The 24681-nt window shown below is 41.1% G+C and overlaps 1 protein-coding gene across 1 annotated transcript in view; it reads right to left on the bottom strand.

Annotated features, from left to right (window-relative positions):
* The window catches only part of FRMPD3 (FERM and PDZ domain containing 3), a 581141-nt gene that overhangs the window by 170343 nt on the left and 386117 nt on the right, over positions 1-24681 (bottom strand). The window contains exon 7 of the mRNA XM_044057050.1: positions 17820-17909. Within this exon, the coding sequence (XP_043912985.1) occupies positions 17820-17909 (90 nt within the window). The remainder of the gene's footprint in view (positions 1-17819; positions 17910-24681) is intronic.

The raw sequence follows: 24681 nt of genomic DNA, 5'->3' as shown, positions 1-24681 counted from the left end.
TGGCCTAACCCATTCCATGGTCAATAATTAAATATTACTCCTAATGAGAATAACTGTGATCATACCAAAGATAATTTGAGGGGACCCATGCACTGATATAAAGCATTTAGGAGTTGCAGCTGTCCATTAGTAGTACAGGGGCAATCCCGGGGTAAAAATGTTCTGTTTTCCATCCATACATCTGTTGTACTTGAAAATGGACAGGAATTAACTTTATTTTATGTGGATGAAATGTCTGTTCCAGAACAGTATCTTCTAAGAGATACACCTATCCCTGTAAACCATCCTGTTGATGTTGCAGAACAGATTCAGATCTCTATACCAAGTATTTTTGATTCCATTGGACTTACTGATGTGCAGTAAATCCATCAGTAATGTGTCAGGAGATGCCTGGAACGTCAGACACAAGTCATCTCTTAGCAGTCTGTAGGATACTGAGTATAGTGACAGAGCTTAGAGGTGGTCCATGTAGGATATGTTGTTTAGATGTTGTATCCTTTTAGTAAGGTATCTATATGGGTGTTCCAGTTGTTGCATTTGTCTGGACAAATACATGACAAAGGGGGGGTGTTATATTCAATGACTGGGCTAATAAGGGCTGAGTAAAAGGGGGGCAATGATATCTCTAGATATAGAAGCAATCCCTTTGCTTATAAACTGTGCAATACAGAATGACTTTCTTACAATAATATGTTGGTCAAAAGTTAGGTCACTGTTCATATAAGCTCTCAAATCCCAACCAAATCACAGTCATACAAGCAGCTGTAATTGATGGTCCAGCCCAGCATGACTGTGTATATATATATATATATATATATATATATATATATATATATATATAGAGAGAGAGAGAGAGGGAGCGAGATTGATAGATATAGGTGTGTGTGTGTGTATGTATGTATGTATGTGTATATATATATATATATATATATATATATATATATATATATATATATATATATATATATATATGAAGGTATACATTTTGGGAAGATGTGCACTAAACTGTACCTGATTTCAGAATGTCTATGATTTTGCTTCATATGTCAGTCTGTTACTCAGATTTTTTTTTTTTTGGCAAATAAGTGAGAACTGTTCTCATTAAATAATAGGCATTTTAGTTTCAGACTTGGAAGTCTACAGGAAAAAAAATGCTAATGCAAAACTTGTTATTCTAGCAACTTTGTAAATGTAGAAAGACAGCATCTGTCCTGGAGTTTGGTCCTTTATATGCCAGCATTTTTTAGCTTCCTCCTTTATTCCTGAGCTAGATGTTGAGGTATATAAAGGGGGTTGTGATGGACTGCACAATATATTCTAACAGCAGTGAGATGGGAAGATAAATTTTCATGTGGCAGTTATTTATGTATTTACTCATTCATTTGATTATAATAAAAATTCTGAGGTGTACAGTCAAACTAATATAAATAGCTCTACTTGATTATTGGTTGTGTGTGCGTTTGTGTGCTTCTATGTGTGTCTTTAGGGGCGTGCTTGCAGCTGTCTGGATGTGCGTCTCTCTCTCTCTCTCTGCATGTATATAAGGCCATGTTTACAGCTGTCTAGGTATCTGTGTCTGTATGAATATGTTTGTGCCAGTGCATGACTATCAATTGTGTGCAGTGTCCATAAAGTAACTATAATGAGTGGGTACTGAGACAGATTCCCGATGAGAGGATTGTAGTGGGGAGTGCAGTGGATTGCACACTGTATTTTGAAAGCAGTACACTGAGAAGATGCATATCCATTTGGCAGTTCTGTATGTATTCATTCATTTGTTTATAGTCTAAGGTGTACAGCCACAGTCATACAAAACAGCTGTGACTGATTAGTGGTTACATCTGTGTGTGTGTGTTTAGGGGCATGTTTAGAGTGTGTGTGTGAGAGAGAGACTGTGTGTGTTTAGGGGCATGTTTAGAGCTGTGTGTGTGTGTGTGTGTGTGTGTGTGTGTGTGTGTGTGTGTGTGTGTGTGTGTGTGTGTGTGTGTGACTGTGTCTGCAGGGTCACATTTGCAGCTGTCTGGATGTGTGTGTGTGTGAGACTGCCTAGGTATAGCAGCTGTCTGGATGTGTGTGTGTGAGACTGCCTAGGTATATGTGTGAGTGCACGTCTGTCAGTGTTTGTGTGTGGCTATAATACATGGGTACTGAAGCAGTCAAGAATAAAATTTAATGACGCCATCTGTTTTTTGATCACAGGTGATGGTCACTGAATGGTCGTAATAGAGACAACATCATTCCAGTTAGCCCCACCCTTTGATTTACTTCCTGCAGCCCCCCGTTCTTTGAAGTCAATAGCCAGCACTGTCCTTGCCATGTATAAATCTTGCTCTCTCCTCCCATCTCATAACACAAAACTTAATAAAGTTGCTAATGAAAAAGAACACTATGAGGAACATTGCGGCTACCTGTAAGTACAAAATTGTTATCAACATTAAAAACAGCAATATGTCATTTTTTTAGCTAAGTAAAATGCACAATAATGCCCAACCATGCTCTGAACTCATTGCAAATGGCACTATCTACAACAATTTAGAATCCATAGTTGACATCTTTGTTAACAAATTCAGCTCTAAATTCACATACCAGCTCAGGCCAAGCCCATTATACCATCGATATTGACCCCATCTCAAACGCTCTCTCCAAAACAAAATAATTGGACTGTTAACATACCTAGATGCTTAATGGCAGGCCTGAAGTATCACATAGCTAAATTTTGTTTACCAAAGTTTCTCTACAGGATATGTACCTGAAGAATGGAGAAATTTTATAGCCATCTTCCTATATAAGGGTGTTCCCTTCTACTAACCCGGGTAACTGAAGGCCAATCAGCCTCACTAGCCTTATCTGTAAAGCAATGAAACAAATTATGTTAGAAGTAGTCAGTAAGAACATACATGATTTGCAAAGTCTATCCATTCTGTAGTTTGGCTTTGTTAGGGGTGGACTGTTCTTTGGTAATCTTGTCAACTTGTTGAAAAAGGACTTCACATCCGCACAGCTTATTTGGACTTAGCTAAAATATCTTGCATCATTCACTGCATTCCCAAACTCAGGTGACATAAAAATAAGCTAACCCAATCAAATATCAACCACTTTGTAATTCAATAGATTCTTAATTGACTATCAAATAGAACATGCTCAATAGTATAGATGACACCCTTTCTAAAATGCTAAATGTAACTACAAGCATTCCCACAAGTTTCTGTCTTAGGTCCTGTCCTCTCTGGAATCTATTTCTCTGAATTGGAGGCAAATGCAAATAAACTTTGGCTAACTAAATTTGAAAAAGACTGGTGTCATATTAAGTGTAAACAAAATATATTATAGTTGCTTTGTAAAACTAGTGCTGCTGTAGAGTATCAAATGAATGGAATTGACTAAGATGGACACCATGATCTGAGCGGTCTTTAAACCAACAGGTCTCAAATATTGTCAGTAGGTTCCTTTACCTTTCTTACCTCATCTGCCATGAGTTCTTATTCAGAACATAGTCTATCCTAATTCAACTCTATTTTTCCCTTATTCACCCCATCATAAAACACAATTCTTCATTTCAAGTGTCAAGTTCTGCATAACTCAACCAGAACATCCCCAGGCTTTAATAACCAAGATCACCCAGTGTGTTTAAAGAACTTATCTGGATAGACTAAATACACTGTCCTTATTTTCTGTGTCCTATAATTTCTTACATGGAGATTTTTGCCTTCCTTTCTGAGAAATGTCAAACATATTCTTCCGGGCCTCCATTACTTGAAAAGAAAAACTCCTCAGTTAATATATATTCCATAGATCTAGCTCTACACCAAAATATCACCAGGACCAAACTCAGGGATAAAGTCAGCACCCAATGCCTTTGTTGCTTATGAAAAAAAAGCTTCTTCTTCCTCTGCATCATAGACAGTGCAAACCCTAGGAACATTCAGCCTTCAGTTAGATGAATAGATGGGATCCCATAAATTAATCCTAAAGTCACTGGCTACAAATATCTAACTATGTAAACATTATTACATCTTTAAGCCTCCCTTTTCCTTATCTGATATCTGCTTCTCTTTTGACCACTGCCTCTAACTTCACCACATTTTCCTTCACTGAAATAGTCCAAGCTGAAAACTTTCTGCCTATAACTCACAAATTAGCTCCATGTCTCCTCTTCATTTTCTGAACTATTAACTCAACCTCCAGGACTCTTCTATGGCACAGCTGGCTAAGCCTACAATGGCTGACATTGCTGGCTTAGTCTAAACTTATGAGCAGCATCTATTCATCTTATTTTAAGTACTAGAACCTTAGAATTGGAATATTTATTTAGGGGAGGTGTGTAAGGGTACAGCCACTAGAACCAAACTAAATAATTTTATTATACATGCCTTCATTTTATAAAAGTATATATATATATATATATATATATATATATATATATATATATATATATATATATAAAAGTTTAATCAGGGTTTTACAATATATAAACGTATTCAATAGTATTAAATATGTTTAACAAAATTTATAGTAAATCTATATAATAAACATTTATCTAGTCAACTGACAACTTAAACTACCTACTGACATGGTGTTCCTAAATCAAAAACACAAAAATAAATTTTAATGTGTGTATAGATGTCATCAACAAATAAGCCAACTTAGAAAATGTCCAATATTTAAAGTCTTCAGTAATGTTATTTGATCATAGTCAAATTATACGCAATACAACAGTACAAATATTTATAAATTCCTTCACAGTACATCTTTTTTAAATTCTTGGCTATTACGTCCTTGCTATTATTTAACATTTGTTTACCAGGATAATCTGACTGGACAGCTAATGTCCATTTTCAGCGGAGTCCTGGGGAGAAAAGCTCCATACAGTTACAGAGAGTAATTAATGGTAACATTTTTGGTTACAAAGTGAAAATGATAACAGATGTTCTTCGTGTTTCACTGTTGCGGTCATCACATTTCAGTTATCCCTGTCAGGGTAGCCCTCAGTCGGTCTGAATACCAGCGGCTTAGTATTTCTGTGTCGGCTGCTGTCACTCCAGACTGACGTCAGGTCGTCAGTGGTATATAATCAGGCAGCCGATGCCATTACATTAGTCTTTCTTGCTGAGAAGGCCGAAGCAGAAGCAGTTTGCATGAGTGCTGGTCAGCCGCTATTGGAGTTTTTCATTCCTGAATTGAAGTTGAAGTCTTCTAAAGCTAAGTACCCCACTGGGGATCCTTTTTTCTTGCTCTAACCGATGTCAGAAAAAGTTAACAATTGTCTCACCACACCGAGACTTTCATTCTTACTGCATCACTTATTTAGGTCCAGACCATGACATCCCCTACTGTTCGCTTTTGTGCTTTGTTCAGTGCCAGAACTATATGTCATCGGCCCCTTACTGTAGCTAGATATTTTCGATCTCAGTCCTCGAATTCCAATATGGCTTTGGTAAGCCATAAGACAACAGATCTTCCGAAAAAACATAAGGATAAAGACAGAGACAGAGCGCACAGGTTCAAGACTGCCGATGATGCTTCCATTAAGCTAGTCATCAGTTCTCCGGTCCTCAGTGAGCTGCTTTCACAGCCCCTGATGCCCACTTCTGTGGATTCACAGGCCACTACTGAGACCCTTTCAGAGTCCGGTATGCCACGAGACTCTTCTTCGACTAAGGATCCTATGGATGTCTCTAGCTTGGATGGGTCTGGAGCCACTGAGCAGGCACCAGCTTCCGAGGAAGTACTTCACATTACCGATACTCGATACAGACTGACGACTTCTTTCGCGTCTACAGTTCTTTCAAAAACAACCGAGTTTCTACGGCCCAGGGTACAAACCACACCCAAATAAACTGACAACCCAAGCTCAGTCACCTGCTTCCTTGCCTCAGCCTGAAATGCTTAAAAAGGCAGAAGACCTTATAATGCTTATCAGGGTAAGCCAGGCTACCCCTTCCAAAAGAAAAAAAAAAGAGACTTGTCCCCGGTAGTTTTATCTGAACAGGACTCCGATGACTCTGATGCATCTGAATATGAAGATATGCAATCCCTCTCTGCTTATGAGGATTCTGATGCAGAGGAATCCATCCCTTCAGCCTCTCCACCCGAGGAATTTTCCTTTGGGGAAACCCTATATACTTTAAGGGAGCATTTCCAATGGGAATGTCAGGACTATCCTCAGTCAAAAAAAGAGACTCCGGGAATTCTTAGATCTTCTACAGCACAGACCGCTGGCCATTCCTCCTGTCCTGGATTTTCTGGATGATGTTTTTATGGAATCTAGTCTGACCCCTGACATCCTCCCTCCTGCTCCAAGGAAACCTGACAGGTACTACAGAGTCCCTGACTCTCACAAATTTTGTTTCAAAAATCCTACTGCTGACCCAGAGGTCATCTCTCAAGGCCCTAAAGGAATCAAAGCAACTTCAGCTAAGAATCCCACCCCCTCAGATAGGGATTCCCTAGCATTAGACAGATGGGGTAAAAAAGTATACACCTCTGCTACTCTTGCTATTAGTGCATTAAACTGTCAGTTCCATATGCTGAAATATGAACAACATACCATGGAACTCCTCAAAAAAAAGTATCTTCTTTCCCTGCTTCTGCAGAAAATCGAGTTACAAAGGTTAATGCATTCTGCAAGTCAAGTAACTAAGCACACATTACAATGTGGTTTTGACCCTCTAGAAGCATCTTGTAGGGCAGCAGTCACTGGTTCTGTCCTTAGAAGGCATGCTTGGCTTAAGTAACAGCCCTTGCCAGACCATATCAAAACCAAATTATTGGACAAAGACAACTTATTTGGCACCAAGACATAAGGTCTTAAAAAAGATGGAAGAAAAAGTTAAATCTATGCAGACTGTTAAAGACTTCTTACAGGTCCAGCCACCGAGGTTCAGTAGGCATTGTCCCTCCAAGTACTGGTCCTTTCCTGCCCCCTCCAGGTCAGCTCAGCCCAGACCCAGGGGAAGCACCCCCCCTCCCCCAGACAAAAGCCCCAGGGAATGCAGAGACCTAAGCAATGCAGTTCCTCCTCTTCAAAACCAGGGAGTACAAAGCCACCCCCTTATGGTAAGAACTCATAATGACTTTACACTTCCACCCCCTCCCTCTGCCCACCTGCTCTTGCCCCTAGGAGGAAAACTCTCCTTCCACACAAGCAACTGGGCCACCATTACCAACGACCACTGGGTCCTCAACATAGCATCCCAGGGATACAATTTTCTTTCCACACACTGCCAACCCCAAAAGGGTTCCCAGATCTTCCCCCAAACCAGTGGGCAGAGGCCAAAAAGCAAGTTCTTTCCCTGCTCTCTATGAGGGCAATAGAGCATGTTTCTTCAGAACAGATAGACCAAAGTTTCTACTCCAGACTCCTCCTGGTACCCAGAAAAGAGGGGACATGGGCACCCCATCCTTGATCTATCCATTCTAAAAACCTTTCTGGTGATACCAAAATTCAAAATGCTCACCCTCCTGCGGCTTCTACCTATGCTTTCCAAGAATGCTTGGTTAGCCACCCTAGATCTAAAAGAGGCCTACCTACACATCCCAATCAGGGAATCATGCGGGAAATATGTTTCAGGGCAGGATCACTGCACTTTCAGTTCTCTGTGCTTCCCTTTGGCCTATCCATCGCTCCCAGAGTTTTCACAAAATGCCTGGCTCCCGCCATTGCTTTTTGCAGACAAAGAAATATTCAAATTTACCCATACTTAGATGACTGCCTGATTCAGGCAGACAGTCAGGAAAAGCTGCTATATCACCTGACCTTTGTAAAGGACTTAATGATCTCCCTGAGGTATACTATCAATGAAAAGAAATCCAAACTGGTACCCACATAAAAAATGTACTCCTGGGAGCAAGCCTTGACACAGCATCACAGATGGCATTCCATACACCAGAAAAACAATCCTACCTGACAGCCTACTTCTCTCAACTAGCCACCATGACCCAGTTATCCGTAAGGAAAATCCTGCAAGCTCTGGTGTTCATGCCATCTTGCATCTACTCATACCCATACTGCATATGAGGAAACTATAATGGTACCTAAAAAGCCTTTGGTGTTAACACTCCCAAGACCTGGAAATTCTTATACCAATGATGCCTTGTCTAAGGAAATATTTTTTTTGATAGGCAGCAGCATGCTACCCCAACAAGGGACTACCCTTCTCACAACCCCTCGCTGCCCACACCCTCATCACAGACACATCAGACTATGCCTGGGGTGCACACCTGGCGGCAGGTACATTCAGGGCCAATGAAGCCCAAATCAAATACATCTGCACATCAACCAAAGAGAGTTGTTAGCTGTTCTGCATGCCCTGACAGCTTTCAGACCCCTACTCTCCCCAGTGACTTTACTGATCAAAACAGACACCACCACAGTGATGTGGTATATCAACAAGCAGGGAGGGACTCACTCTTATCCTATGTGCAGGCTCGCCATAACCCTTTGGCACATGGCCTTTGCCATGCAACTACACCTGTTAGCACAATTCCTGCCAAGCTCTCGAAACTCTCTGGCAGACAACTTAAGCAGAAACCTGCTAGACCCACATAAGTGGCAGCTAGACCAAAGAACCTTCACCATTGTAACCCAGAAATGGGGCACCCCGAAGGTCGACCTCTGCCTCCCACTCCAATCATCAGCTCAGTAAATTCTGCATCAGGAAACCTCACAGCAAGGCCTGGAAAGTGGATGCTCTATCCATCCAGTGGGTAAATCTCTCAGTCTATGCATTTACCCCTCTACCATTCATTTAAAGGGTACTGCTCAAAATAAGAGAGGAAAAACCGAGGACAATCCTGATTGCCCCAGACTAGCCATGCCAGCACTGGTACCCACTGCTGCACAGCCTATCACCCCGCCACCATGGCACCTACCTCAGATCCCAACACTCCTGAACCAGAGGAATGCAGAATTCATGCATCCCTAATTGCAGACCCTCAGTCTGGCAGCCTAGCTTATTCTCTGACCTCTCCTCAAGCTGCCAGTCTAAGCAAACAAATTCTAGATGTTATACATGAGGCCAGATGCCTCAGCACTAGAAAGTCTTATGCTAACAAGTGGAAAAGGTTTTGCACCTGGATCCAGGCTAAGGGAGCTGGAACGGCACAGTCCTTCCTACCTCTCATCCTGGATTACCTGGCAGACCTACTATACAGGGGTCTATCCTTCTCTTCTATTAAAATTCATACCTCTGCCATCTCTGCTCATTTCAGAACAGAGCCACCTCTTTTCTCACACCATGTCATCAAACAGTTCCTAATAGGGGCTAACAACTTGAAGCCACCCAGAAGAGCTCCTACCCCAGCTTGGGACCTAAACTTTGTGTTGGAAAAGCTCACCTTGACCCCCTTTGGCTTCAGCAGAGTTAAAAATTCTCTCTTGGAAGACAGCCTTGCTTATGGCCATCACTTCAGCTAGAAGAGTATCAGAGTTACAAGCACTTATGGCTGTAGAGCTCTTCATCATTTTCCATGCTGACAGGGTCTCCCTCAGGACTAACCCATCCTTCATGTCAAAAGTGGTGTCCAGTGTGGCTCTCAATCAATCCATTCATTTGCTCACCTTTTTCCCTAACCCACAAAAAAGGGTGAAAGGATTCTGCACTCTCTAGATGTGCACACACAGCTCAGATTCTACCTAGACAGGACTAAAGCTTTTAGAAAAACTGATTAATTGCTAGTCAGCTTCACTGCAGGAGCAGAGGGGGAAAGCCATAGCCAAACAAACAATTCTGAAATGAATAGCACACTGTATCCATTTCTACTAAAAATGGCACGGGAAACCTCTCCCAAAGGGGGTCAAGACACATTCCAACAGAGCAACCTCCACCTCTGCAGCTTTCCTCAGACAGGTCCCCACCAAGGACATTGTGGAGGCTGCAACACGGACATCTGTTCAAACCTTCGCCAAACATTACCACCTCCCTATCTTCTCCAAATCCAGGGCAGGCTTTGCCACTGCAGTCTTGCAGGTTATACTAGCCAGCACCCAGTCTTCTAGCCTCCACCCTTTGCTTCAGCTTTGGGAATCAACCCAAATGTGATGACTGCAACAGTGAAACATGAAGAACATAGTACAGTTGTGTACACTTACCATAAATGTAGATGTTTGAGTGTATTCACTGTTGCAGTCCTGGTTTCCCTCCCTCTATCCCCCTTGTCTTCTCTCTCTCTCTCCTTACAAGGAATTTTTGGTATTTACTTTCTACTGGTGGTGTTCTTCCACCATAACTTAGCTCCCTATTGGGGGCTCCTGACAGTTAGGGCAAGAAAAACTGATGTAATGGCATCGGCTGTCTGATTTTATATCACTGACAACCTGATGTCAGTCCTGGATCAACAGCTACTGATGCAGAAATACTAAGCCTCTGGTATTCGGGCCGACTGAGGGCTACCCTGGCAGGGATAACCCAAATGTGATGACTGCAACACACTTGAACATCTACATTTATGGTAAGTGTATACGACTGTACTTTAGGAAACATGCTATAGAAAAGTTTAAACAGTTAAAAGTATGAAGTAAAAGTACAAATATGTGAGCATAGCCCTTTCATGGAATGAGGATAGGTACATTATATATACAAGGCATTTACCTAGTAAAAACAATGTGCATGATATATACAGTGTGCATTGGTAGAGCACAGTATTAGTGTACACCAGATGAATAAGGGAATAAAATTTTACAGTAGGGTGAGGCTTTGGGGGGGTGCATTGCAGTTGCAAAAATGGTTGGTGTAAACATATGATTTAAGGAGGTTTTTGAAAGTGGAAGTACAGTTTTGTAGTCTGAGGTCAGGAGGCAGGGTTGTCCATGTTTTAGCAGCTTCATGAGGGAAGAGAGATTCCCCAGAGCTGTTTTTACATGGAATATTTTGATCAGAGCTTTATTACTGGATCATAATTGTCTATTTGAATTGTAGATGTTTAGAAGGCCAGAGAGGGCAGATATTTTCTCAGGATGAGCTAGTTTGAGTTGGTGGTATCATAATAAATTGGGAAATTCGAGTCAGTGTAATGAATGTAAGGACTGGCAGTGGTGGGAGCATGATTTGGCATTGGTTGCAGACCTGGTGATTTTGTTGCATAAAGATGGAAAGTTTGTTCAGGTCATTTTTATTTAGGCTATGAATGATGTACTCCAAGAAAGAGGATAATGAGCCTTAGGAATGGAAAGGGGCATTAAATAAAGCCAGTTGTTTTGTCAAAACAAAATTACCTGACCACAATACCTTTGCAGCTGGTTAAAAATTCAACCACAATACATTTTTTTTTCTAAAATTATTTTTGGTTACACTGTGAATATCTGTTACAGTTGGAAATGTTGCAGATAGGTAAACATACATACTGTAAGGAGTGTTTTACATAGACGTCATACTATGTCATGGTGAAACAATGTAACAAAGTGTGCACAAATGTTACATGTGGAACATCAATACATCATCCAGAATTTGTTATGGCAACATAATGTTTAGCTTATTACCTAGTCCACTGTATGAAGACATGTTTATAATATCAATGCAGAAGTATCAGACATACACAGCACTGTGAACGTTTTCAGAATACTTCAAGTGACTGCTTTAACAATCTCTTGTAAAGATGTTCTTTTGTCTCATTATATATATATATATATATATATATATATATATATATATATATTTATATTTATGGGTCTACTGTATATATTTGAAAACTCGAAGGTGAATTGTCTGATTTAAAGCAACTTTCAAATCACTTTAGGGCATGAAAGTAGGATTGGTCAAGGGGATACTCTGTCTAGATGGAAAAATAGTATATGTTCCACAGCACATAGTTAAGATCCCAGGCAGGGACAGGAGGGGTCCTAGGAGGCCTCAAATTCTTAGCTCCTCTCAAGAATTGTCTCACCAATGGATGAGAAAAAACAGGAGGGTCAGTACTGAAATGAGCAGATATAGCAGACGCATGAATCTTAATGGAAGAAAAGGAAAGGCCTTTTGACAAAAGGTCTGAAAGGTAAAGCAAAATAGACGAGAGATCAGGCACAAAATGGTTAGAGCCACGGTCCTGCATCCAAATACAAAACCTTTTCCATTTAGAGGCATAGGATTTCCTAGTGCTAGACCGTCTAGCTTCTAGAAGAACATCCAAAACTTGTTTGGGGAGTTTAGAAGAAATCAAATTTCCTTGAAGAGCCAAGCTGCCAGGCAAAGGGTCTTGAGATGAGGGTGTAGCATCTGACCCTGATGCTGGGACAGAAGAGAAGGGTACAGAGGAAGGATCCAAGGAGGTTCCAAGAACAGATGCTGTAAGGTTGGATACCAAAACTGTCGAGGCCAATTTGGAGCAATCAAGATGATGAACTTGGGCTTGTCCTGTTTTATCTTCAGTAATACCCGGGGAAGAGGAGGGAAGGCATATCCCGAAAGGTTCCTCCAACTGAATGACAGGGCATCCACTTTCCAAGCTGTTTTGTGGAAGGACCTGGTGCAAAAGAGAGGCAGCTGATGATTGAGATGGAATGCAAACAGATCTATCTGGGGACACCCCCAAACTGCAGTTATCCTGTTGAATAAGTTGGTGTCTAGCATCCATTCGTGAGGATCCAAAATGTTTCTGCTTAGGCTGTCTGCTAAGAGATTCTGCTTTCCTGGAATGAATTGAGCCTGAAGATGCAGATTCAGACTTAGAGCTGTGTCCCATAAAGCCATAGCTAGTCTGCAAAGGGGGTAAGAATGAGAGCCCCCCTGCTTGTTTATGTACCACATGACTGTGGTGTTGTCTGTACGAATTAGAAGAGGCCCTGGTTGCAAAAGGTTCTTGAAGGCTAGAAGAGCATTTTGAACTGCCAACATTTCCTTCAGATTGATGTGCCAGTGAAGGTGGTTCTTTGTCCAGGTTCCCTGCTGGCAGTTGTTTAGAAAATGTGCTCCCCAAGCATAATCCGAGGCATCAGTGGTTATGATTTGAGAAGGTTGAGGTAGACGAAAAGGCTTCCCTTCGTTTAAAGCACACACCCTGGACCACCAAAGGAACTCCTTCTGGAGGCAGGGGATCAGAGGAATTAAAGTGTCCAGATCTTGGTAATGCTGTGACCATACACTTTTCAGGTACCATTGAAGCTTTCTCATATGAAGCCTTGCATTTGGAATTAACAGAATGCATGAAGCCATATAGCCCAGTGCCTGCAGGAATTTCCTTGCAGTGAGCTGAGTTAAAGTTGCCAAGGTCTTGAAAATTGAAGCCAGCTGTATTTGTTTTTCTGGAGTAAGGAAAGCCCTTTGTAAGGTTGTATTTAGGAGGGCTCCCAAAAATATCATTTGTTGAGAAGGGATCAATTGTGACTTTTTTATGTTCACTGAGAATCCCAGGAGGAGGAAAAGACGTTGAACAAAATCCAGATGTTGCAGTAAAAGGTCCTTGCTGTCTGCCTGAATAAGGCAGTCGTCCAAATAGGGGTAAATCTGAATCCCCTGAAGTCTGCAATAAGCCACTACTGGGGCCAGGCACTTGGTAAAAACCCTGGGCGCAGTAGATAAACCAAAGGGCAGTACAGAGAATTGAAAGTGCCTCGAGCCTGCCTTGAATCTGAGGAATTTCCTGCATTCCTGCCTGATGGGAATGTGTAAGTAGGCCTCCTTTAGGACCAATGTCACCATCCAAGCGTCCTGGGAGAGCACTGGAAGCAGTTGTTGCAGAGTAAGCATTTTGAACTTTGGAATTTCCAAAAAGGTGTTTAACACTGAAAGGTCCAGAATAGGTCTCCATGAGTTTTGTTTTCTTGGGACCAGAAACAGTCTTGAGTAAAAGCCTTTTCCCATTTCTGAGAGAGGAACAGGCTCTATGGCTCTCATGGCCAGCAGAGCATCCACTTGATTTAAGGCCTCTGCCCATTGATGTTTTGGCAGATCTGGCCAACCGATAACCCTTGGCAGAGTATGAAAATGGAACTTGTAGCCTCTTAAAATCACGTCCAATGCCCATTTGTCCTGGGTAATATGAGTACAATTTCCGTAAAAAAGAGAAAGCTTTCCTCCGAGAGGGGCATCCAGGTAAGGAGGTCCTGAAGCCCAACCGAGAGAGTCATTGAGTCTGCTTCCTTTGAGATTGGATCTGTCTTCTCCCCTTCTAGGTGAAGAAGCAGTCCATTGTCTGGATCTGTAAGAGGCCTGAGCTTGACCACGACCTCTGGAGCGTCTAATATCTTCCCCTTTGAGGCCTGTCAGATGTGGGAAAGGACCAATTTTTGGAGGGCCAATTCCTGGAAAATCTAGGAGGCTGAACTTGTAAGAAATCTTTCACAGTCTGCATAGATTTTGCCTTTTCTTCCATCTTTTTAATAACCTCCTCAGCCTTGGATCCAAATAAAACATCATGCTGAACAGGGGCATCTAAAAGTTTAGCCTTAACCTGTTCCGGCAAACTTTGTTCACGAAGCCAGGCATGTCTCCTAATAACAGTACCAGAGGCTGCGGCCCTGCAAGAAGCTTCCAAAGCATCAAAACCACAATGTAAACTATGCTTGTTCACTTGTTCAGTTGCATGCAATACATCCTGTAATTCCTTATCTTCTGCACATGCCGGAAAGGTAGCAAGCTTTTGCTTCAAAACAGACAAAAGAAATTGCTGATACTTAAACATATGAAACTGGCAATTTAAAGCCCTAATAGAAAGGGTAGCAGAAGTATATACCTTTTTACCCCAGCTGTCTAAGGCACGAGAATCCTTCTCGGAAGGAATAGGATTTTTGGAAGAAGCAACCTTAGCAGCCTTAGAACCCTGAGAAATAGTTTCAGGATCCGCAGAAGGATTCTTAAATAAGAATAAATGAGAATCAGGGACCCTGTAAAATCTATCAGGCTTAGAAGGAGCAGGGGGCATGGAATCAGGATTCAAATTAGCCTCAGAAAAGGCATCATCCACAATATCAAGAACAGGAGGAATAGCTAAAGGCCTGTGCTGAGGAAAAAGAAGGAATTCCCTAAGCCTCTTCTTGGAAGCAGAATAATCCTGACCTTCCCAATGAAAATGTTCCCTCATCTCATGTAAGGTCTCCCCAAAAGAAAAATCCTCAGGCGGAGAAGCAGAGGGCAAGGAATCCTCAGCATCCGAATCCTCATAAGGAGGAAAAGAATATTCCTGATCAGAGGAAGAAACAGAAGATACAGAAGCCTGGTCAGAGGAATCCAAAGGAACATCCTGTCGAGGCCTTTTCTCTGGAGGGGGGTGAGAACCCCTAATCATTGTAAGCAAATCTTCAGCCATCCTTAGCAATTGCTTCTGTGTCTTGGAAGTAGCTTCAGAGATAGCTTGAGCAGAAACCTTAGGCTTAACTGGAGTCTTGGACTTTGCCTTTGTCTTTGAAATAGTGATGTGAGTAGGCCTGAATACCCCCTCAGAAGCCTGTACCTGCACAGCGGTTCTGGACCCATCTGAGGGAGCGAAGTCCGAAGGTCCTGCAGCAGATAAAACAATAGGCCTTGATGGCTCCCCATGGGAGTCGGTATCGGCCATCGGTTCAGAAGTGGCGGACGACAGGGGCTGCAAAAGCGCCTCACTAACGACAGCCGAACCGGACGCTGGCTCCAGCTGCGACAAATCTTGTTTGGACCTCGGAGGCCTGTCCTTGTCTTTGCGCTTCTTTAGAATTCCGGTAGAATCCGATGACATTCTATAATTAAAGCGTCTGCCAAAGTAATTTAAAGCCCAGTCGTACCGACGCTTAATAGTGCGAGAATTGAACCTGGCACAGAACCGACAACAGGAAACGTCGTGGTCAGGGCCTAAGCAAGGTAGACAGTAAGAGTGGAAATCTTTATGAGGTATCTGTTTTCCGCACGCTATACAATTATTAACTTTTTCTGACATCGGGGGAACAAGAAAAAGATTCCCCAATGGGGTACTTAGCTTTGAGAAGAGAAGTAAGAACTTCGGACCGACAACAATCAAATACGTTGTTCGAAAATCGCCAACCAACGACATGCGAGCTGCTTTCCACCACACGGCAAGAAAGACTGGAGAAGATGGCGTTGACTGAGGGCTATGTACCAGAGCGTACTGACGTCAGGGTACTAGCTTGTGCAGCCGACGCCGGACCCAGACTTTGTGATTCTGTCCGACCTCGGGCTGCCTGCTGGCAGGATCACCCTACAGTTATGACTGCAACAGTGAAACATGAAGAACATCCACAAAGCCGAAAACCCAATCACAACTCTCAAATTCGAAAACACACAATCCCGAAATTCAAAATCCCGTACTCAAGCTATACATACAGTACACACATAAACATACATAAAACTCTCCCCAACAATGAAACAAACTAATCTAAACTACATATAAGCAGGGGGGCAAGCCCCCCCCTGCACCCCACTACTTATATATTCTAACTCCAAGATCGCACAAACAGTAACACAAACGAAACACACACACACACACACACACACACACACACACACACCTTACAGTCCCTCAAACACACACAACAGTCACAACACACACTTACACACACTAAACCCATAACCAACATACTGACGCACACAAACTTACCAAAATAAAACCCAAACATCCACATTCCGTACCACCGGAAGCAGAAATTCAAAATATCTGTGCTTCTGTATTTTGAATTCTACGCTTCTGCCAGTTTCAGAAATGTGAGTATTCGACTTTGTAAGTTCGAAATATTGAAATTTGGGATTTCAGTATTTCGAATTTACAAAGTGGACCCATATATATAAATATAAATATATATATATATATATATATATATATATATATATATATATACTCATATAAACAAACTACAGCTGTTTACGTCAAGATTGCAACAGCTAAATTTGTTTTGGGTTAAGTATCAAAGAAACAAAGTACAAGCTTAGGCACACAATGCACCACAGTTTACTTTCCGTTTCATGGTTTTGTGATCAATATTGAAAGACTTTGCTATACTCATACTTGCCTTTTAGGCTTTGCAGTTCCGAGACTTGACAGCATAGAAGATCAGCTTATTTCAGGTACATCACACACACACACACACACACACACAGATATATGTATGTATATATATATATATGTATATATATATATAGATATATATATATATATATATATAAAAATCTGCTTCATAACCGCATTATCTATAGCCCCCTGCAAAAGTGATAGATTTGCTACATTTAGGTTGTATTAATGTACCGCGGTGGTGATGCTGCGGTAGCATTGTCGCCTCACAGTATGACGTTGTCCTGTTCGATTCTCAGCTAGAGCATCTTCTGCATGAATGGGCTTACCTTCTTTGAAGGTTGTGCATCAGAGCTGGCAACTCGGCCCGTAAAAATCTACTGCCAATCATTAGCGGACCGGAGTTCTGCTGTGGCGACCCCTAACCGGGAAAAGCAAAGACACAACAAAAAGGTTGTATTGCTGTGTTTGTTTTGGGATTCAGTGTTTTACACTTTTGATGATGTGGTCTTTCGTTGCTGTGGTCTCAATGCTTAGAAGTTTGATGTTATGAAGTAGATCCATATAGATATATATATATATATATATATATAGAGAGAGAGAGAGAGATGTGTATATTATATATATATATATATATATATATATATATATATATATATATATATATATATATATGCATATATTTGCATGCACGCGCGCGCACACACACTTTATTTATCTTTATTACCTAGTAAGTATAACTGAATATCTTGATGTGAAGGTTTGCCTATAAAATGGAGCAAATGGTACTTTCCAAATAATGATATTACAGGAAGAGAATGAAGATCTCCATACATGCATGCATACATGCACCTGTGAACATGTAAATAAATGAACTAAACCCATCTCATTACCACTCCTACTGTGTTGAAGAGAACACCTCCAAAGGTTGGAATCTCATTTAGGATTCTCAGATACTGAAGTTTTGCTTGAGCAGCAGACACCTAGAGAGCATGAAGCAAAGCATACAAAAAGTGAGTTTCATATGTTATAAACAATATCAGTATTTTAGACATGAGACTGGCTGTTATTTAGGATTTTAGACAAATGTGTAAAAAACTACTTGTATTCAAAGATACAAAACTATAAAAAAATAGGTGTATGATGTGAATTAAAAGAAAATGAGCAAACAAAGAGAATATTCTTAAAAACCCCTTATGCAGAGAAACTGAATGGTATGACAGAAGAAACAGGGACCATGACTTCCCTTCACATCCTTGACATCCTTTAGATTTTTCTGGGTGATAATTTATAATGTTTTGTTCCACTCATAAGAACAAGATGGCCTGGAGAGAATGTGTGCTGATCTGTCTTTTTCTGCTTTCAAGGCTATGAGTTTCTTAAAGATATCTAAGTGAAACTCAGCCAGCATGAAGCTGATTTATATTTTACATTACTTGTTGTATTTCATTACTAACGTTCTGATTCACTGTTGACTTGATATTTGTTACTGCAAATATTTTGATTACAGAGCATATAATCTCTTAGATAATGATGAATGTTTGCAATGTATTTGAAAATTGAATAAAACAATATTTATTTAAATAATAAAGTTAAATTTCATACAGGAGAATGAAAAAGGGATAAGATGAATGTATGTGTGTGTGTGTGTGTGCGCATAACAAATATAAAATAAATTTCCAACCTTCAACTTAAACTCTTTGGTTTCTGTTAATTATGTTACAATTTTTTTTCCCCAATAATTTCTTTAAATACAATTTTATCACCTGAATGGTTTACTGTCCAGTAACTCCATCTGCTGATATTCCACTGGGAGAAATGCATTATGTTGAAGCTTACGGTTTAGCATGTCACCATATCAGGTATGTTTATTGGTAATTGAACTATTTCTCTAGTCATAAAACAATGAATTTCTCAAAACTTGACAAACTCCTCATACTGCTTCAGGGATAAGAATTGTACCTAGCTTGGCAATTTTGTAAAACAGCAGTAACTGTAGATGTCCTTCTACATCAACGTTGCTGTACTCTTCATAGAAGGGATGTCCTGCCCAGGGCAGCCCAATGCACAGCCAGTATGAAAAACCCTTAAAAAGTTCTTTTATGTGCTGTATATCACATTTATGCTCCCTGCACAGAACACAGGGCATAAAAGGGATGGTCGGGTGCAACTACCCAGGTCTTCCCTGGCCATTTATCTTGAAAACAAATGGCTTAAACAGTTAGCCCAGGGTACCATGGCAGAATCCTTTAACCCAGAGATGTTCCCATTAGGTAAAAAGAAGGCCAAGAAGTCTTGGACAGATTTTTTAGCTGTCCAGCCTCCACTGGTCATACCTCTTGAAGCAGATAATAGCATTGTAGGTCATTCAGCATCTATGTTTAGATTCCTCTGCTACAGCCTTGCTGGAGACCATCATGGATCTTTTTGCACATCCTCTGAGGCTTTTCAGGTGTCTGCTCTGGACATAGAGGGGGAACCATGGCTGTTTATCTCAGAGTGTCCCACAGGGATTCTGCAGATAATGGTCAGTGAGGAAGTTCCTGGTCCTCTTTTCGAATTTCATCAAGGGTTAGAACCTCTAGTATTTATTAGGACTGATGTCCCTTCTAAGAAAAGACAAAAACTGAAGCATGTTTCAGTACATCCTATGGATCCTGACAAAGAATGGCAAGAGTTTACTCAGGGCTCCTTTTCTGCATTAATGGCCCTAAAGCCTCCTCAAGGGGTTTCAGTACTCACTCCTTCTTGGACCTCTACCCCTTCTAAATGGCTTAGGGAACCAAATTCCTCAGATGAGGATTCAGTGCCTGGTGGAGTGTCTATTTTATTCTTCACAGATGCCTTCGCCTTTGGCTTATGGTTTTGATGAAGAGGAATCCATTAGCCCTGAGTCTCCTTTTGAGGAATTATCTTTTGGGGACACAATTGCTAGGATGATGGGATTCTTCTCAAGTGTCTGATATTCAGAATACATTACAAGTTGTTTCAGGTGGATACTCAAACCATCTGCAGTTCCTCCTGTGTTGGCTGCCTTGTTAGATAATGTCATTGCTGCTTCCCAGTTTCCTGATTCAAAGGAAGTCTTCTGCAACTAAGAAACCTGATAAGTTCTATAAGGTTCCTGAGTATTGTCTATTTTTATTTAAATGTCCTTCTGTTGATCCTGCTGTGGTGTCAGTCTCTTCTGACTAACTTTCTAAACGTTTGCCCTCTTCCAGACATTTGTCTTATGATAAGGATAGTAGGGCAATGGAGAGCATTGGGAAGAAAGTTTACACTGCTTATACTTTGGCCTTTAGGGCTATTAATTATCAAACCCACATAACCAGGTATGTTCTGGCCTTGATTGCTTAGGCTTGTTAGGTTATTTCTGCCTTCCCTGATTCTGATGGCAAATCTTCTGCCTTATCTGTTTTAAGTTCTGCTTCTCAAGTGGCTCGCCACTTTATTAAGTGCAGCTATGATGCTGCTGATGCCTCTTTTAGGGCTGTGGCTTTTGGGTCTGCCAGGAGGTGTTATTCTTGGCTTCATCTCCTGTCTCTACCTGAGGACACTAAGGCCAACTTTTTGAGTACTCGTTTGGATAATTCACATCTTTTTAGGACTGCTGCTGCTGCAGCCATGTTTAAGTCTCTTCAACAAAAAGGGCAAAGCCTTACAAGACCTTAACATATTTTTGTCTCTCCTATGCCTAAGTTCCAGAGGAAGTGTCCTAATAGTTGTTCTTTTGTTTGCAGACAACCCTGCCAGGCCTCTAAGGGCAGGAAGGGTGGGAAGTGGACCTCCTCTGCTAAGACTTCTCAGATTTCTGTGGCCCAGAAGCTTTCCATATCTGATAATCCTGCTTCTCTTTGACAATTCACCCACCCTTCTTTTTGACCAGGTTCCTTTGTCTTCCAAATTGGTGTCCTATCACTTCAGACTATTGCATTCTATCATGCATCAGGGTTACTTCATGGTATGGAAATATCTCCCTCATTTTTCAGGGATTACTGCACCTCCTCTAGAGCAACTTCCTCATTTCATGGAGATTTTAGGGCCCTTGTCGAATCAAGGAACCATTCAACCTGTCCCCCCCTACCCAAGTGTAAAGGGGTTTTTATTCCAGATGTTCCTGGTTCCTCAAAAGGAGGGCATTTGAAGACGTATTTTGGATCTCTCCTGACTCAGCACCTTTCTCGAGATCCCAACTTTTCAGATGCTTACTCTTCAAACTCTGTTTCCTCTTTTATTATCCCAGGCTTTTCTGGTGTCCTTGGATCTGAAAGAGGCTTACCTTCATATCCCTATTCATCCTCTCTTCAGGAAGATTTTATGTCTTTCTGTCTCTTCCTCTTATTTTCAATTCTCTGCTTTGTCCTTTGGCCTCCCTACTGCCTGAAGAGTATTCATAAAATGTCTAGCTCCTGTGATTTCTGCAGGCTCCAAGGCATTCAGATTTTTCCTCATCTAGATGACCTGTTGCTTCAGGTGCCTTCTCCCAGTCGATTGTTACAGGATTTGCAGTTCACCATCCCTCTTCTACAAAGTCTGGGGTTTACTTTCAACTTCCAAAAATCTGTCTCGTCTCCCTATCAGGATCATGTCTACCTGGGATGCAGGATATAAACAGAGCCAATACTGGCCTCTCTTCCACCTCCAAAGGTATTGTCATTGACAGCCTTCTTTCAATCTCTTCTTCCTTAGACTGCCATGCCAGTCAGGGAGTTTCTTCATGTCTTGGGATTCATGGCCTCTTCTATTCTAATGCTTCCTCTTGCCAGACTGCATATGTGAAAACTTCAATGGTACTTCAAGTTAGTTTTGCTATAGCATCGTAACCCTCTGCATTTCAGTGTACCTCTCCTTCCTTGTCTCAAGATGGAATTCGAGTGGCGATCGTAACCCTCTGCATTTCAGTGTACCTCTCCTTCCTTGTCTCAAGATGGAATTCGAGTGGCGTATTTAACAGTTTGCTCTCAACACAGGCTGACCCTTTCCAGCCTACAGTCCTTTCTCAAGAACTGTTCATTGATGCCTCAGACATGGGATGTGGGGACTTCTCTTGGTCACCTGAAGGTTCAGGGTCTTTGCCCTCACTATCAGAAGTCAGACCATATCAACATCAAAGACATGAGATCTCTAATTCTGGTCCTTCAGGCTTTTAATCCCATGTTTTCTTCAGGTCCCTTGAAGGTGTAGACAGACAACACTACAGTGATGTGGCATGTCAACAAGCAGGGGGTGGGGGCATGAAATCTTACTTCCTCTGCAAGATGGCAGTTCAGGCTTGGGAAGTGGATCTCATTTATCAATTAACTCTTCAGGCAGTATACATTCTTCAGAGCCAATCTAGTGGCAACTCTCTGAGCAGGTCCAAAACATAGGCTCATGAATGGATGCTTCACAGAGACCTGTTTCTGGACATTGTCCATTGGTGTATTCCTCGGGTAGATTTTTTGCATCCCCCTCTGAACAGGCAGCTTCCTCTCTTCTGTTCCAGAGTGCCATGCCATCTGGTGTGGAAGACAGATGCCCATTCCTTTCCTTGGAAAGGGATGTTTCTTTATGCTTTCCCTCTTCTTCCTCTACTTCCAAGAGTCCTGCAGAAGATTCAGCTGGGCTTTCCAAACATCTTGCTAGTGGCTCCCTCACTGGTTGGATCTCCTTACAGAGGACAAGAGGTCTCACATCCATTCCCACTTGTCCACTCTGCAACCTGCAACTGACATTGTGGGTAATAGGGTTTTCATCCCTTTCAGGCACCTCTTTTCCAAGGACGTGTTCAGGGTTTTACAGAAGGCAAGGAAACCCTCAACCAGAAAATCTTACATGTTCAAATGGAAAAGATTTTCAGTCTGGTGCCATGCTCATAACCAGGACCATTTTTCAATGTGAGTCCCTCTGGTCCTCTCTTATTTGTGTGAGTTGCTCCAGTGTAGCTTGGCTTATTCTTCCATAAAGGCTCATTTATTTTATTTTATTTATTTATTTTACATTTGTTAACCGGGATGATCCGACTGGATGAGGTCCATTTACAGCAGAGGCCCGGGGAGAAAAGCTCCACATAATTAACAAAAATAATATTATTATACAAAAAACAAACTGCTGAACAGACCAAGTAACTGCGAAATATCCAAAAGCCACAGGACCCAGAGTCAACTAAAATCACCAACAAACTTTAATGTTCTTTAAAAAGCAACAAATTCAACCAAGCGCTTTCACCTAGCTTCTGCCAGGCTTTCTCAAGGACTGAATACAAATACATTAATTCATTCCTTATTTAAATACATTGTTTTAACATCAGCTGGTCAACAATTAATTAATTACATAGTAATAATCAAACAATCTAACACTTAATTAAAAGACTAATTAGGTTAGAGGAAGAGGGCAACCTCAACAACGATGATTTGAGCAACACAATAGAACAACCCAGGAGAAGTGAAAGGCTGGCTGAAAGAAATAGGAAGTATTCAGTGCAGGATTTTCAACAGCCCCCCAACAGAGGGGGGAAGGGGATAAGGCAACAACAGCAGACATAGAACAGTTTTTACAATCGAATATAGAAGCTGGAGGAAGCCCCCTGAATTTACAAGGGTATGTTGAAAGACAGATTGTGTATAGGAAGGATAATTTTTCCATTTTTAACTACACTGACCTGACACCTACACAAGAATACTTCAGCCTGTTCTCCAAAGGGCTTCATTTCGTTCCCCTCAAAGCAACTAATGTTCCAGAAGTAATAATAGATGTAAAAATGTTTTTAAGACAATTACATTTAAAAATAATGTTTAAGGGCAAACCCAAATCAGATCAAAGGTTAACTAGGAAAAGGACTTTTAACCCACCAACCCACCCTATTTTAAATATTTTTGGAGAACTGGTAGAGAAAGATCTAAGACAAATGAGAACAAGTTTAAAACAGGTGCAGTTTAGTAATCTGGAACCAAAAGAATGGGAATTGATGGAATTGTTGAAAAAAGAAGGCTGCAGAATTATGAAACCAGATAAGGGGGGGGGGGGTACTGATGTATGAGGTGGATTATGATGCTCATATTTATGAAATGTTGCAGGATGAAGAACAATATGAAGTGATATCCAAAAATGAAATTAATATAGCCCATTCAAAAATTGAATACTTATTATATGATCATTTATTACAGGGGGTTATTAATGAGAGGATATACAATTTCCTACATGTAGACAAACCTAAGATTCCAGTTATTTTCGGGATACCGAAAACACACAAAGGGTTGGAACAATTGAGATTCAGGCCAATAGTGGCAGGTGCAGGAAGCATCACAGAGCCACTAGCTAAGTTTATTGATGAAAAACTGAAGAAATTTATGTCCACAATAGAACATATTTGTAAAGATTCTTGGGAATTTTTAAAAGATATTAACGGCACATGGTTTGATATGCAACTATGGATGGTGACCATAGATGTGGTAGAATTATTCCCCAGTATTCCGCACCAAATAGGATTAAAATGGTTTGGAGAGGTATTGAATAAAGAAACTGGACTGGATAGCAGAAACATTAACTTGATGTCAGAATTTATGGAAATAATACTAGATAACAATGTTATGTTATTTAAAGGTGAGTTTTATAGACAAAAAAAAGGGGGTGGCGATGGGGACACCCTGTGCGACAGTGTATGCGAATTTAGTATTACATCACTGGGAACAAAATAATGTGTTTAACAGCCCATGGAAAGGGAAAATAAGATTTTACAGACGTTATTTGGATGATGTCTGTTTACTATGGGCTGGG

Source organism: Protopterus annectens, chromosome 15.part0 (genome assembly GCF_019279795.1).
Source record: "Protopterus annectens isolate FY-2018-M chromosome 15.part0, PAN1.0, whole genome shotgun sequence".
In the NCBI taxonomy this organism is placed as follows: Eukaryota; Metazoa; Chordata; order Ceratodontiformes; family Protopteridae; genus Protopterus; species Protopterus annectens.
Note: the sequence above shows the minus strand (reverse complement) of the source record. Positions and strands in the feature narration are given on the sequence as shown.